This window comes from Tachypleus tridentatus, chromosome 7 (genome assembly GCF_004210375.1).
Source record: "Tachypleus tridentatus isolate NWPU-2018 chromosome 7, ASM421037v1, whole genome shotgun sequence".
NCBI classification, from domain to species: Eukaryota; Metazoa; Arthropoda; class Merostomata; order Xiphosura; family Limulidae; genus Tachypleus; species Tachypleus tridentatus.
The window spans coordinates 138,245,216-138,260,549 of record NC_134831.1 but is presented as its reverse complement, the minus strand read 5'-3'; the positions used below and the strand labels follow the sequence as shown (position 1 = coordinate 138,260,549).

General features: G+C 30.5%; 1 protein-coding gene across 17 annotated transcripts in view; it reads left to right on the top strand.

Annotated features, from left to right (window-relative positions):
• The window catches only part of LOC143256705 (CCR4-NOT transcription complex subunit 2-like), a 39,246-nt gene extending 23,912 nt beyond the window's left edge, over positions 1 to 15,334 (top strand). For 8 of the 17 annotated variants that reach the window (XM_076514277.1, XM_076514276.1, XM_076514275.1 and 5 more), the window contains 8 exons: positions 3,294 to 3,377; positions 5,133 to 5,183; positions 5,952 to 5,986; positions 7,529 to 7,625; positions 9,985 to 10,141; positions 11,071 to 11,132; positions 11,823 to 11,973; positions 14,242 to 15,334. In XM_076514277.1, coding sequence (XP_076370392.1) covers positions 3,294 to 3,377; positions 5,133 to 5,183; positions 5,952 to 5,986; positions 7,529 to 7,625; positions 9,985 to 10,141; positions 11,071 to 11,132; positions 11,823 to 11,973; positions 14,242 to 14,476 — 872 coding nt within the window. In that variant the 3' untranslated portion in view covers positions 14,477 to 15,334. The remainder of the gene's footprint in view (positions 1 to 3,293; positions 3,378 to 5,132; positions 5,184 to 5,951; positions 5,987 to 7,528; positions 7,626 to 9,984; positions 10,142 to 11,070; positions 11,133 to 11,822; positions 11,974 to 14,241) is intronic. The other 9 variants (XM_076514285.1, XM_076514284.1, XM_076514283.1 and 6 more) reach the window with 2 other exon arrangements.

Sequence of the window (15,334 nt, the reverse complement as noted above, 5' to 3'; positions counted from 1 at the left end):
CTAAGCCTGTTTTTCATTTCAGCTGTGGAGGCATTATAACATGTCAGTCAGTTTGAATGCCCATTCAAACAAACATGCTTGTCTTTTCAGCTGTAGGGGTATTATGGTGCAACAGTCAATCCTACTATTTGTATGTAAGAGGAGCTCAAGAGTTGGTGGAGTTGATTAACTGCCTTCTGTAAAATATATCATTGTTAAAGTAGGGATGGCTAGTGCAGTTGCCCATATGTAACTTTGTGCAAAATTCAAAACAAACCAAACTTCCTCTGTCAATGAATTTATTACTACAGCCCTTTGATGTTACTCCTATGTTACAGCATGTGATATGAACAATCACTTAGTGAAATTCAGCATTAAATGTCCAGTTACAATGACTAAAATGATTGGATAGAAGAGACTTTACTCTGTATACTTAAACATATTGTAGATAAAATGATTTAATCTATTATATGTTGTTTATTGACATATTGGTTACAAGGATATGAACAAGAGATTTATTCAAAATTTAATACTTATTCAAACAGTAAGTCTGGGATTTTCTTTGTAGGTTATCATGTCATTCTTTTTCTATATTAACTTGTACTTGTTTGAAAGCTACAGAAAGTTCCCCTCTGACAACACTTTGGGTAAGTTTAGTTAGGGTTAATATGTACAATAAGTAACAATAAACTATTCAGATGACACATCCTTCCTTTTTTATTTTGAAATTTATTGTATTCAGTAAGACAAAATAACTTGATGTTTATTGAAAACATTGTGTCTTGGATATAAATTGACGTCAAAAATAAAATTCTCGAATACCATGACACCTCCTCTGAATGGAAATGATTGATTACATTTTTAAGAAAAATCTGGTTCATCAATAGATCTGTGTCAGTTTTTATTTTTTTTATTGATGATGGTGGTGACTTATTCACTGAGCAAACAAAATATAAAAATACATGTTAACTGATTGGATATATAAAATTTAAATTTCTGATTAAGAATAAAAAAATGAGTTTGCAGACAAAAAGAAATATTTTTAATGTTTTATGAAAATAGTGTTTCACGACAAAGTTCTGGAAATTTTATCAATTAAAATAATTGAAATACTAAATTAAATTGTTTTCGGATACTGAAACTTTGTACCATTCAAAATGTATGTATTTAGTTCCATGGAATTAAATTAAAAATTTCTGTGGTGCAAAGAAAAATATACAAGGGTATCAGTGGCCTGTTTGTTTTTTGGAAAGGAATGTTTCTTAAACATTTGTGCATTTCAACTTGAGAATGGTTGAATGGTAAAAAATAATGAGTTAAGAGTTATGATAAACTTCAGAAATATAGAAGGTTAAAGGTAGAGAGCAAGTGTTCCTTTCTTATTTCCAATGAGATTTGATTTTGCTGTAATGAATCAACCACAGTTGTCATTTTTATGGTTATAGATAAGAATATCTTGAAGACAAGCAAATGATAACCATAATAAAAAAAATGTTACGAGTGTTTTAAATGCTTATAAGTTGCTGTCAGGAAATATTAGAGGTTGGTTGATTTTCTTAACAGTAATCATTTATATATAATTAACAAATTACATCTCATAAAATAATTTCTCATTTATTTTGTTTGTGGTACAGCTGTTCTTGGCTCTCGTTTAACCCTTTTACAACAGGCTTGGCACACGAGTTCGTCTACACATTTGCACACATTAAATATTTGCACTATAACGTTTAATACAGCACGTGTATCTTCTCAAAATTTGGTAGAATTTTAGTTAAGTTTACAAGTATTTTGTATACAAAAAGCAGAGTTTTAATGAAATATTATTTCTAAGGATGTGTTTGAAAATAGTCTGTTTCATTATTAGGGTGAGTGCAAAGTGATTTTATGTTATGATTGAAAAAACTATTCTTCATCCCAAGAATCTCAGATATTTGCATAATTTCTGAAACCCACTAAATACATTTCAAATATTTGTTTTCAATAAGACTATTTTTTTATTTTATATACCCTAACTTTGTGGAGTCTGTCACTTAACAAACCTCATAACCATCACAAAGAAATTAGGAAATTTAAATTATGCTTTCTTCGTGCTAGAATGAATACATATTATAACATGAAAATACAACTGTTTAGTCTAAGTAGTTTAAGTCTCATAACACTGTATATGAACATATATATTAATTTTGTTTCTATATTGACCTCCAGTCATGCTTATCTAACATTACATAACTTGCATTGACGTGGTGTGTGTGCACTCGGCTCACATATCCATTAATATAAAACCGACCTTTAGTCTTCCCTATCTTGGCTGTGTTTTAGTGGACAATTGTTTTTGCAACATATAGTCACATTTCAATTATTAAATTATTTTTCTTAGATTATAGAACAATAAATCATGAAGGTAAAGCAAACAATTTTCTTCTTGCTACAATCTTTTACTTGGTTGCTGCTGGAAATAGGTTGCTAATCCTTTAAAATTTTACACATGGAGAATATCAAACAGAATTTGTTTTTAGATTTTCCATATACAATTGAATAACCCCAAAAAAATCATAAATAACTGCACTGATACCATAGAATTTCACTGCTTTCAGCCTAGTAACTGAGATTTATTTAGATTTTAAAAAATATGATACTTCAAGCAGACAAAAGACACAGTCTGCCTCTTTGAAAACTTGGATCAAAAGAATGCGGTAGCTTTTTCAAAGTTTAAAACAGCTGAGAAAATCACTCTGAGGACATTTAAGATGTTGATTGGTTATTCATACGTCATATACTATAGTAAGAATATGTAAAGGACCATTTCAAAGAATGGATAAAGTTGAGTTGGCCACAGTGTTTGATTCAGTACATAAGCCATATCTCAGCAAAATAAAAAGACATGAGGTTCTTATTTTATATTCTAGCTTTCCAATATTAGTAATTTGAGTTTTAATTTATACAAAATTATTGACTAAGTATTTTGGCATCACAAACATCTAAACAGTGCTGCATTCAACATACCATGTGACTCACTAAAATGTATATTTAAATGTGTTTTTTAATATTCTTTTAACTTAAGAAATTAACTCGTATATAATTTTAAAGTTTGAATTATAATCTACAATTTGATTCCAAGCTTGGACATAAATTCATAAAATAGTAGTTTAATAAATTTTTTATGTAAGTTAACAAAAGTATGACATTGCCTTTGAACCCTGACCAATGGTGAAAGGGTTAATAAGTATGTATGAAATTGTTGTAAGTGTTAAGGGGTTATATTAACTGTTTTAACTTCAGTGTATGATTATAGCATTTCTTTCTGCATTATATAGTTGGAATGGTCAAACAACCACCAAATGAGTCCAGTGAATTTCACATACATAATGAAGATTTTCCTGCTTTACCTGGATCTCAAAGTGAGTCTCTTTTTATAGTTTGCACATAAATCAGTATACGAATTTTGGTGTTACTTTGTCTAACATAAGTATCCTAGAAACAAGTAACTGTACAAATGTTAAATTTCAAACATATGATGATGTGAAATGACCAGTTTTAAATCAGTGATTTTTTTTTGTGCTCAGAAAACCATTACATTTTTTGTTTTTAAAAATTAGTTTATGTAAGATATTGAAATTAGAAAGAATTTGCTTGGAAAAGTACCAAATTTGAAACAATGCAATATGATATGCAAGTTTTTTCCTTAAATCATCTACTAAATAACCTATAGCTGAAATGTTCAGATATAAGATTTTGTTGTGGTCTATATTTTATTTGTTTAAGACAAAGTTATGAAAAATTTTTTGCCTCCTGAAAATATTTATTTTTGTAACAAATATAAATATTCAACTTTCCACTCTCATTATTAAAATTGATCATTGCATAAAATGAAGCTGCAAGTACATAGATATTGTACGTTTGTCACTTATTTCTGCCCAGTATGGCCAGGTGAGTTAAGGCATTTGACTCGTAATCTGAGGGTCGTGGGTTCGAATCCCAGTTGCACCAAACATGCTTGCCCTTTCAGCCATGGGAACATTATAATGTGAAGGTCAATCCCACTATTCATTGGTAAAACAGTAGCCCAAGAGTTGGCAGTGGGTGGTTGATGACTAGCTGCCTTCCCTCTAGTCTTACACTGCTAAATTAGGGATGGCTAGCGCAGATAACCCTCGAGTAGCTTTGTGTGAAATTAAAAACCAAAACAAACACTTATTTCTAGCCCAAATAGTTTGTAATTCAATGAATTTATGAAACTAGCAATGCCAAAAATTGTAAACTTTGAACCATTAATTTATTATACAACTTTGAAGCATCTAAATTAATGCATATATCCTTTGAAAACTGGGATTTTATTTCTCACTTTGTTTGCCCTAAAGCTCCCTTTCAATTGTAAATGTGACTTCTCATGATTGTATGCCTACAAATAATCTGTTTTATGATTGTTGTTTTTTACCACTTATAATTAATAATTTTAATTTTATTGGTTTTCTTGCTTTCTTGTTTATTTAAGTGAGTACCTTGAGAATTTATTTTAAAAAAAATCCCATTTTGTATTTACACTAATAGTATCTTACTGTAAACTTTACCCAGACTTAGAAATCTAAGAGGGAGAGGATTATTTTTGAAATAGTTCTGCATGATTTCTAAAAACTTTGCAGAGATAATTTTTTAGAAATTATATTTATAGCTGTTTCAAAATGGATAACTTATAAATAAGGTAAATATCTACATATATTAAAAGTGTACAAAAATATCAGTTACTGGAGGATTGAAACCACATTTACAAATAAAATAAGACCAGAAAAAATTATTTCATTCACACCCACTCAACATATTTTATCTGAGGTGAAATTGTTTTTATTTTGTAAACATAAATATACAAAACATTTCACTGCAAAGTATCTTTAAACAGAGTTGTCTAATGTCTATCATTGTATTAATGCTAATAAGCATCATGAAACTTGGTTTTGGGATCAATTATTACAAACATATTTGCCTGATGGCATGGAATACTATTATGCCTTATAGTAGATTTTAATCTCATTGTAAGTTGTAAATTTAAAAAATATCATATTGGAGTGAAAAAACATTTAGTGGTTTTAATGTTTGATGTCTAAAGTGTGTGTTTATTTAAATTTCTGACTTTTGAATCTTTATGAATGCACATGCAGAAGTGGATGAAATGATGCAACTGGGCTGGAAAGCATTAATTGGCATGTCAGTTAAGTCTATTTAACACATTGACTTAATGAATCATGCTCGTGTACTTTTAATATACGTTTTAATATACAGAAAGTAGAACTGTTTTCAAAGTGACTTGTAAAAAATGACCTTCGTAATTTATGCGTATATAAAACAACTTTTTACTTAAGTACTAACAGTGGTCACTGTAATTAAGATTCTTATATTCATTAATCAGTTTAACTCGATGTTCATTAGGAAAACTTGTGTACAGATTTTACTTGTTCAGTGTTAAACTAGAGATTTTGCAATTTATTTCTAGGTTGGAATGTTATTTTCCTCATTAAAAAATATATATGATTGAAATGTGTTTATTCTTGAGTTATTGTTTTTTTCTTGTTGATTTACACAGTCATTACTCTTTGCATTTTAGTTATCTTAACGTGATCAATTCATATTAATTTCCTTTGGCTTGAATTCTAAATTCATTTATCAGCAAGTCATTTGTCAGATTAAGTTTGTATTGCTTAGTTGTTTTTGTAAGTAACAGAAGATATTAGTACTTTTTTTATTTGTAACTTCTTATCTAATTTATTTTCAAGATAGTATCATGACTTTCCCTTTCCTGATCTCTAATACAATAAAGGGTTTAGCTCTATTAATTACAGAAATAAATTTTAAAACCGACAGTATAGACAATTTAACAGATATGTTCTCTAATAATTAACAGGAGGGTAATTTTTCCTTATTTCTTTGAACTATTCTATATTGTTATAAGTGCTTATTTTGTAAGTGTTTCTACTTGGCAGGTCAAGAAAATAGTCAGGGTGATATCAATAAAGTGGTAAGTGTTATTCATGTAAAACATGGTTTATATATTGTACAGGTACATATATGTTTACATAAACATTTAAATATATAACGTTCTTCATCAGTTTCAGTCAGTTATTAACTCATCTGAATGAATTAGATATGTAAAGGGTACTGTTTTCTTTCTCATTTTTGTTATGTTATCTGTCAGAATGAAGTTATAAAAAAAATCAAGGTAACCTCTACATGCTGCCATGCTTAGCATGCTAACCCAATAAGACAAAGTAGTACCTACTGTCTAAATCAGCATGCAAGTATAGAATTCAAGCTATGTCACCTATAAATGTCTCCCATGGATATGTCTGCTTTTAGAGGTTGTGCAAATGGGACCTTGAGAGTCATTATCTATTTACTGTAGTCCTCTTTGTTCAGTGAAAGTCTAAATATCTATGTAAATATTCCTGAGGAAATTGGAAATGTATTGTTTACAAAAGTCCTTTAATCAGCATAGCAATAGATCTGACAATTCTAATGATCTTGTAGAAAGCAAAGAAGAAAGAAATGAAACATTTTTCAACATAGTAATTTTGTGTACTTTTTCCTTTTTTATTGTTTAGGTAAAATTGATAGCTCTGCCAGTGTAATGCAAATATTCATAATGTTAACAATTAAACATTTTGTTGTTAGTTTTTCTGTCATAATACATCACCTTAAGCGCTTCACAATTTGCACATGCAAATTCATTTCCGTGTACATATCACAGCATGTATATCTTTTTCCATACAAATAAGTCTGTATTCCTGATGGACTTTGAAACTGTATAAAGGGAAGAATGACAACATTAAACACACATAGATATGAAGTCAGTGTCTGACTTCGGATCAACCTGGTACAGTATCACAGACTATTATCCAAAAGTGAGGATAGGAGGAGAACTTAAATAACTGTGAACAGTAGCACAAAGTCAGAGTCATCCAGAATCCCTTGAAAGACTAAACAGTTATTCAAAACCTAGGATAGACACACTAAAACAGCCTTGAGCACTAGTACACAACTAAAGTCTGTAAATAATGTGAAATAGTACACAGTTGTCCAGACTCCCTTGAAAGACCACCACATTAAACGTACAGTGGCACACACAGTTATCAGAAAACCAGAGTAGGAGACTGAAGTGGTCATGAGTATTAGAACATGACTGAAATCTCTGGATGTGTTTGTTAGTAGACAGTGCCTAAAAATAAATTAAAATGTGGTAGAGTGACTTAATGGAAGCTTACACAGTTCAGAAGTCCTAGTAAGTCTGTATAGTAGTGTTGTGTCACTAAAACAACATGTGGATGGAAAAAACATCTGACTGCAACATTTTTGAAAATGCATGCTTTCAGTTTTGATTACTTAGTATTAAGCCTGTGTGTGATTTTTTTTTACCGTATCAAATCTGTAAATCGTAATTTAGAATGATGTCGTTTTTTTCAAGTGAGACTGATTCACAGAGATTTTTCTGTAACTTATGTCATTTCTGGTATGTTTGTTTTGAAACCAATCATTTGATCCACTTTTTTTTAAAAACACTCAGCCCTCAAGTAGTGGAACTGAAAATTCTAAAGACGGTCGGTTTCCTGGCGATAAACCTGCATCTTCTCAGAAACGTGGTATACAAACATCTAAAGATGGTATGTTTTTTAAAACTTTCTGATAATCTGCATTATTAAATGTGTTTTTGTTAAGCACAAAGCTACACAGAGTTAATCTGTACTCTATTCACCAAGGGTATTGAAACCTAAATTTCAGTGTTATAACTTCTTAGACTTACCACTGAGCCACCAGCAGGCAACAGTAAGTAATGTTATCTACATATAATTGTTACTTCAGAGACACATTTTTTATGATGCTGAATATACACTCAAAAGTTATTTCTGCTCAACAGGTTGGTTATTTAATTAATTCAGCTATAATTTTACCTCTTAAATGTAAATTAATTTTTTTGCAGTTCATATGCTTATATCTCCAGATTAGAAAAAAATTCAGGGTTCGTTTTTATATAAGGGGCTATATTTGCACAAGCTTACTAGTGATAGACATGCTATTCCAGTTTGGTGGTGTATTTAACAATACTTAGTTTTGGTCTGTACTGCCAAGGTAGATTTTGTCTATGTACATAAATCCATATTTTTGCATGTTGAATTTGTATGTCATGGTTCAAACACTGATGATTTCTTGGCACTTTTACACATATGTCATAAAAATTTTATTTTAAGTGGAAGGTCGGTCATAAGTTGATCTGGTTGTGCAAGTTCTTTTGTCTTCCTTATTACAAATGGTGCCTTTTGTGATATGGCATTATTGTGTAAACTGTTGTTAATAGCTTTTACACTAATTTTGGACAAATATACTGAGAAAAAGTGTTTAGGCATATACTTCAAGTGGCAAGGATCATAAAATGCCTTGTAAATGTCAGTTTTTAATGACGAATGGCTATGTAAAGATGAATATGCATGGCTTGAATGGAATAGAACAAACACTAAACCTCCTGTAAAGATGTGCTTCATCTCTGATGTGGGTGAATTGGCACTAATCAGCCATACCAAATATGAATGTACCACAAAATATGAGTGTATAGACTTTTCTTTTACAGTGAAAGGTACCAGAAGTCATGGAGCTTCAGTTATAACCTTGACAAATGGTTCAAAAAGGCCTTCCATTTATGATCTTTATACACTTTATACACTCATTAAAATTTTTCATTTAGGCTTGGAAATGTCCTGAAAATAATTATGAAGTTGGTGTAGGAACTGTGAACACCACTAGTATGAGGTCAGTTCTGCTGTTATTTGTTTTTAAACTCTTGTAGTGTGCAAAAGCATCATATACATCCTCTAGTTTGCCCCTGAAGAAAAAAAGACACTCCTTTTGAAATTACTTGGGATATAAGGTTGTAATTTTCATAACTGTAGTTTAGGGTCATTTCTTCTCTTAACTAATTATGCATTTGTGCTGTGTGAACCACAGTATAAGGAGTCATTTTTCTCTTTTTATGATATAATTTCTTAAAATGTGCTTTTTTTAATAATTATTTGGAAATACATTCTAGACTTTGTGGCTGTAGGTGCATTACAATAGTAATGACTGTGCTGCAGTATTGGATCAGATGAGAGTAGTTTAGGTGTGGCTGTTGACTAGTTGCTTTTCTGTAGTCTGCCTATTCTATAACTATATGCAGATAGTCCTTGTGTATCTTTGCATGGACATTTTAAAGAAACTTTGAATAATTTCTTGTTTTACAACTATTTAAAATAAAATACTTGGATATGTCTAGCTACCCAGTAAATTACTGAAATGCTAACTAGAAACATGGATCAAAGCAACACCACTCCTTTCTGTATGCTTTGTATAATCCATTTAGTTCTTAGGAGAACAGTTTCAACACTCTAATTGCATAGATATCCTAGATACTGGATGTGGCTGCTTGACCAGTGTGTTTTCATGTGGAATAATTTAATTATATTCTACTAGTTTTCAATCTACTTGAAGTTTTTGATGGTTGAATGGATGACTGGATGCCTTATCTTGTTGAAAACATAACCCATTTCCAAATGAAGATCCTTCTTGATTATACTGCATATTGCTATGTGGTTCACTTGGGTGGATTTTTCACTTATATGTGATATTCATGGATTCTCACCTGTTACCAAAGCACCACACTTGTTGCAGGTCTCTCTTTTTGATGATCCTGGCTCCCAGTGTTGATGCATATTTCTTTATTGTACAGTGCCATTAATTGCAAGGAATATCTACATTTTTGAAATTCTAAATTCCCAATCTGAACATATTTTTTAGGATTTGAGTGTATGAATATTATACATTGGAAAAGGATGTCTGTGAAATGCCAAACTATGTCAAAATGTACCTCTGACATACCATTTCACTACATCTTTATATATGCTGGTGTTACCATGTAACTTGCATATAAAAATCTTATTTTGTTATTGGTTGAATATTAGGTTTTAACATAGTTATTGTTTTTCTCACTAGGCCGAGTAACCAATATTCCAGTTGGTATGGTGACAGATCAGTTTGGGATGGTTGGTCTTTTAACATTTATAAGGGCAGCAGAATCTGACAGCAGTTTAGTATCATTAGCTCTAGGAAGTGACCTCACGACATTAGGACTGAACCTCAACTCACCAGAGTAAGTCTTGTGTGTTCTTATTGATGATAAGGTCTCCAGATACTTCAATATGAAAAACTTTTTTCTTCATTGACATACACACATCAGTGTACTTTTTTTATGGAACTTTTAGCATTTAGGAAAATGTTTATCATTCACTTGAATTTGTCAGAATTATAATTGTATGATATTGTTTCAAAATATTTTCAGACAAATTCAGTCAATAGTACTCTGCATATAACATTACTATTTTCTGTACCTTAGAATAGCTGGTACGGGTATTAACACTTTTACTAATAAAGCAGAGAACAATGTTTCGACCTTCTGTTTCAAATGCTTTCTTTGTTAACCTGAAGATATCCTAAGAAGGTTGAAACATTGTTCTCTGCTTTATTAGTAAAAGTGTTAATACCCATACCAGTCATCCAGAGATACATTTTTACTTCAAGTAGGTTTCTTATCATCATTAATTACAATATTTCTTTGTATGCAACCTTATAATTTTCTGTCTATATGAAAATACAAGGGTGTAAGAAATTTAGTATGTATTTATATTGTATTTTACTATTGTGTATATTTTCTTATCAGATAAAAATTAGTCTATCACAACTTACTGAATGAAATTTTATAAAATATTGTAACTTCATATCAGTTAAGCAGCTTGGGTGAAAAAATATGAAGTCAGTAGCATTTCACTAATATAGAAAAATATACGTGCATTTGTGTATTGGTGTGAGAATTGTGTGTATGTGTTAAGTAATGTATAACATTTGTAATGTAAGTTGTGTAAATAGCTTAAGCTGAATTATTGTGTAATCAACTAAGCTTAAATTGAGTACATCATCTGCTGTTTAAATGATTCAATAAAAGCTATTGTCAACAAGTATGTGCAGTGAGTTTTCTTGTTTATACAATGAAAATATGTGAATTTAAAAAACATTATTTTTCAGAAAACTGTACCCTAACTTTGGTGGACCATGGGCGGAACAACCATGTAGGCCCCAAGACATAGGTTAGAGTTGTTTGATTCTATTCATTATTGTGCTTAAATTGCCAGTATTTTTTAAATCAATTATAACAAAAAACAAATTTTGCCTTCATTTTAGCCTAAGTTTTTCATCTTGTGAAATAGCATACATGGCCACTTTTACATTCCTGTGTTAGTATGAAGATTTCCAAGTGTTTATCTAAAAAAGTATAAAATTGATACTTTGGCCTCAAAAGTAGTCTTTCTCCTGTTATGTGCTTAGGATCCGTAAAGGTCAATGATGTTTTTCATTTTTATTGAAATACAGAATTTTGAAGTATTGTATTTATTACTCTTAAAAACGTGTATGAAACTTAAGTATTGCGTTGTAGTCTTTATGCCATAAATAATTTATGTGCACTGAGTTACTTGGTGGAATGTTAACTAACTACTAATATTCATAAATATTTAGTGCAAAAACAGTGAATTGTGGTCAATAAAGCAAGGATGTGCTTATATATATAATTAAAGAATTTTTTTAAAAAGAAAGTTATTCACTGAAACTGTTTAAACCAAAGTCTGCTAAGAATATCTGATTTTCTAGGCAACTATGAAAATGATTTCACATTTAGTATAAGAACAGCATAAACTTAGAAATCTTAATTTTGCAAAAAGTAGGACTGGAAACATTACCTACATTACTTAGGTGGTGATGTCTTGTAATGTTTTTTCCAGACTACCATGTTCCTTCAGAGTACTTGATTAACCAAAACATCCGAGATAAATTAGCGCCTGTTAAGCTCAATCGATATGGGGAAGACCTATTGTTTTTTCTCTTCTACATGTTTAGTGGAGATATTCTGCAATTATCAGCAGCTGCAGAACTGTAAGTTCTTTTACATTTAAGAAGAAAGAATAATTAGTTCCAAGTGTAATTTAAAATCTTAAACCTTGAAATAATAGGCTACAAAATTTGATAGTTTTAAAAGGTATTTATATTCAGAAATGTGTCAGACCCACCTAGCTATTAGAAGAACTTGTTTATAAGCTAAATAGAAAATTTATGGATACAAATTTATTAAATTTTTTTTCTCTAATACTCTGTATTGGCCAAATAAAAATTCATATTTTATTATTGGAAATATTTTTAAAATATTCTGCAGCGGTTATCCATGATGTTCTAAAAACGTAGGTCCAAAAGTCTTGAGAAAAATGAAATAGAAACCGTATAACTAGAGTGCTTTTAAAAGGTGGACCTTCCAAAAGAGCTTGAGTTACAGGGTTTCTATTTCACTTTTACAACAGTTATGTAATTGTATAACTTCAAACATTGAAAAATGGAGGTAAAGTAGAAATAGTATAAGATGTATGCATTAAACCTATCACTGTCATACTGGCAGAGAAAATTTATTTATGTAGTCATGTGATTCCACTGCACATTAGATAGTGTGTAAATGTCCATGATTATTTCATAAGAGCTCCTGTGTGCATTAGTAGATGTAGGCAGTGTAACTCAAGTTTGCTTGAGTTGTATGGTGTTTTAATGCTTCAAATTTGATACTTTATAAGTTGTGTTGTTTGATACTTTTGAGTGACAGTCATACAGTTTGATACCTTACAATAATTAAACCTCTTTTTAAACATTAGCTGCATGTCAGTGAAGAAGATGCACTAGCTTTATTAATGTACTAATGAAAACTGTTACTGATATTAATAACAATAAAACACTTGACTGTGAATCATGAAATGTACATAATTTATTTTGATACATTGATAAAGCAATAGTAATAGTATTGATAAAATTAAATGATAGTAAAAAAAATTTCAAACTATAGGTCTTATGAATGTCTGTAGTTTTGTAATATAAAAATCTAGCTGGTTTAACAGAACTGACTGGACAGTTTTCCCATTTTTGAAATCACTTGAAATTCATATGATGGTTTAAAATTAACCATTACTCCATTCCCTTCAATGAAAATGAATAACTGAGAATTAATGACAGATGTTACACATGCTTAACAAAATCATTACTCCTTTTATACCTGCTAATGAAGCAAAATGTTGAACATTTTCTAAAGACGTTCTCAATATTTACTATTATTTTCGATTATGAATTGTGAATGACACTTTGAAGATAATATATGAATATGAAACTATTAATAATAGAATTGGTTGAAGTACCTTGGGGTATGTTCTTCATGAGATTGATGATGGTATTCCATAATAATGAGAAACCAACTTGAAGTAAAAATTTATTCTAAAGATGGCTGGTGTGGGTATTAAAACTAATTAAAGTGCAGAATGATGTTTCAACTTTCTTTGGTCATTAACCTGAAGATGACCTAAGAAGGTTGAAACATTGTTCTGTACTTTATTTTAATTAAAGTTTTATTTCCCATACTAGTTGTTTTTGGAATGCAGATGGTATTAATGGACAAATTAATAGTTCGTACAAAGTATTGTTTCAAATGAACATTAGATTGCAAAAAAATAGATTGAATTAAACTGGAGGTCCACTTTGCTGATGAGTACAGTTTAAACTTAGTAATAACCAGTGACTGTGAGAGCAGAAAAATAACATAGTTAATGCAAAACATGAACAGTGAAGCATGGTTGATCCATGAGTGGAGGTTTGAGTCTAATCTTAAACAACTGTGTGCATGATCTTATAATATTGATGGCACCTTGACTGCTACACAGGTGCATCAGGTTCTCATCCATCATGCCATTCTTTTAAACTTAGTAATTCATCTACCAGCAAGACTAATTCAAAACATCAGAAATAGTAGTAAAACCATATCTTTATGGTAATAAGGCTGGTGAAACACTCACTCAGACTTGTGTCTACACAGTCCCAAAACATTTATGAGACTGTGTAGACTTATTTAAAACCTGAGAAAGTGAAAGGATGAGTTGGTTGAATTGTAAGGAGTAGTAAAGGATACTTGAAACAACATTACACAATTACACATTGATAAGCTGACAGCATGATGAAAATGTGTAATGGTTTGTGTATAACAAATGGTTCACGTGTAAACTACGAGTGCATTGTACAACCTATATTTTCTTTGGTGATGTTTTATATTAAATGTAATTTGTTAGTTTACTTAAGTTATTAATGATGGTATTTATTCATGTAATTTCTACAAAACAGATATAGCAGGGACTGGAGGTTTCACAAAGATGAGAGAGTATGGATAACCCGAGCACCAGGTATGGGGCCTACGGAGAAAACGAACACATTTGAACGAGGAACATACTATTTTTTTGATGCTGTAAATTGGAGGAAAGTAGCAAAAGAGTTTCATTTAGAATATGACAGACTCGAAGAACGGCCACACATTCCACAAGCATTCCCATACAACCCCTTTCAAACAATGATGGCATAGTCACACATTGAACCATTTAATTTGGTCATCTTGTTACTTGTAATATAGTAGTTTTTGAAGTGTGAGGGCACACTGCTGCGATATCCATACTGAAAGCTTCAGTATCCAAAATGTTAAGAGCTGAAAAAACAATTTTGTTTCTATATGTTCTCTTTTCTTCTTATTTTTAAAAGAAAAGTACTAAAGTAACTTTATAATGGCCAAAATCAAGTTTATTTTCTTCATTCTGTATAATTGTATTATTTTGTGTTCTGTAAGGTGTTTAGAATGATTGAAGTTAGTGTAAAGCACAGATAGAATGAGAGAAAAATAATATTAAACATATTATTTTGATTTCTTGTGTTGGTTTCTTGATACTGACAGCAGGAGTTAAACAGTTTCAGTGTTGGTCTGTGAGAGAGAGAATTTATGGCTATTTCAAATCCAACTGTGATTACTTTTGTATGTGGAGTATACAATTGTAGAAATGGTGGAAGCAAAGTTAATAGACCCATTAACTAAATATCAAGAGGACATTGAACAGTATATACTTCAAAAAAAAAAAGCTGAAAATATCGTTTCTTGAAATAAAATGGACTAAAATATTTTTGCAAGTTTAGCAGAAATGTAGACACTGAGGTCTTAAATTAACATGAAATTACATTTTACATATATTAACATAGTACAATGTCGTAGAAGCCTATTTCTACACACTGCCATAAGTGCAAATGTACAACATTACCATTTTAAGTAACTTTTTAAACATGAGAAATTTCACATCTTTTCTATTTATAAATTGTATCCACATCATGTACATCCACATATTTGTTTTAATGTTCTTTTTTGATGTAATGGTAATAAAGTTATTTTCTCATGGAA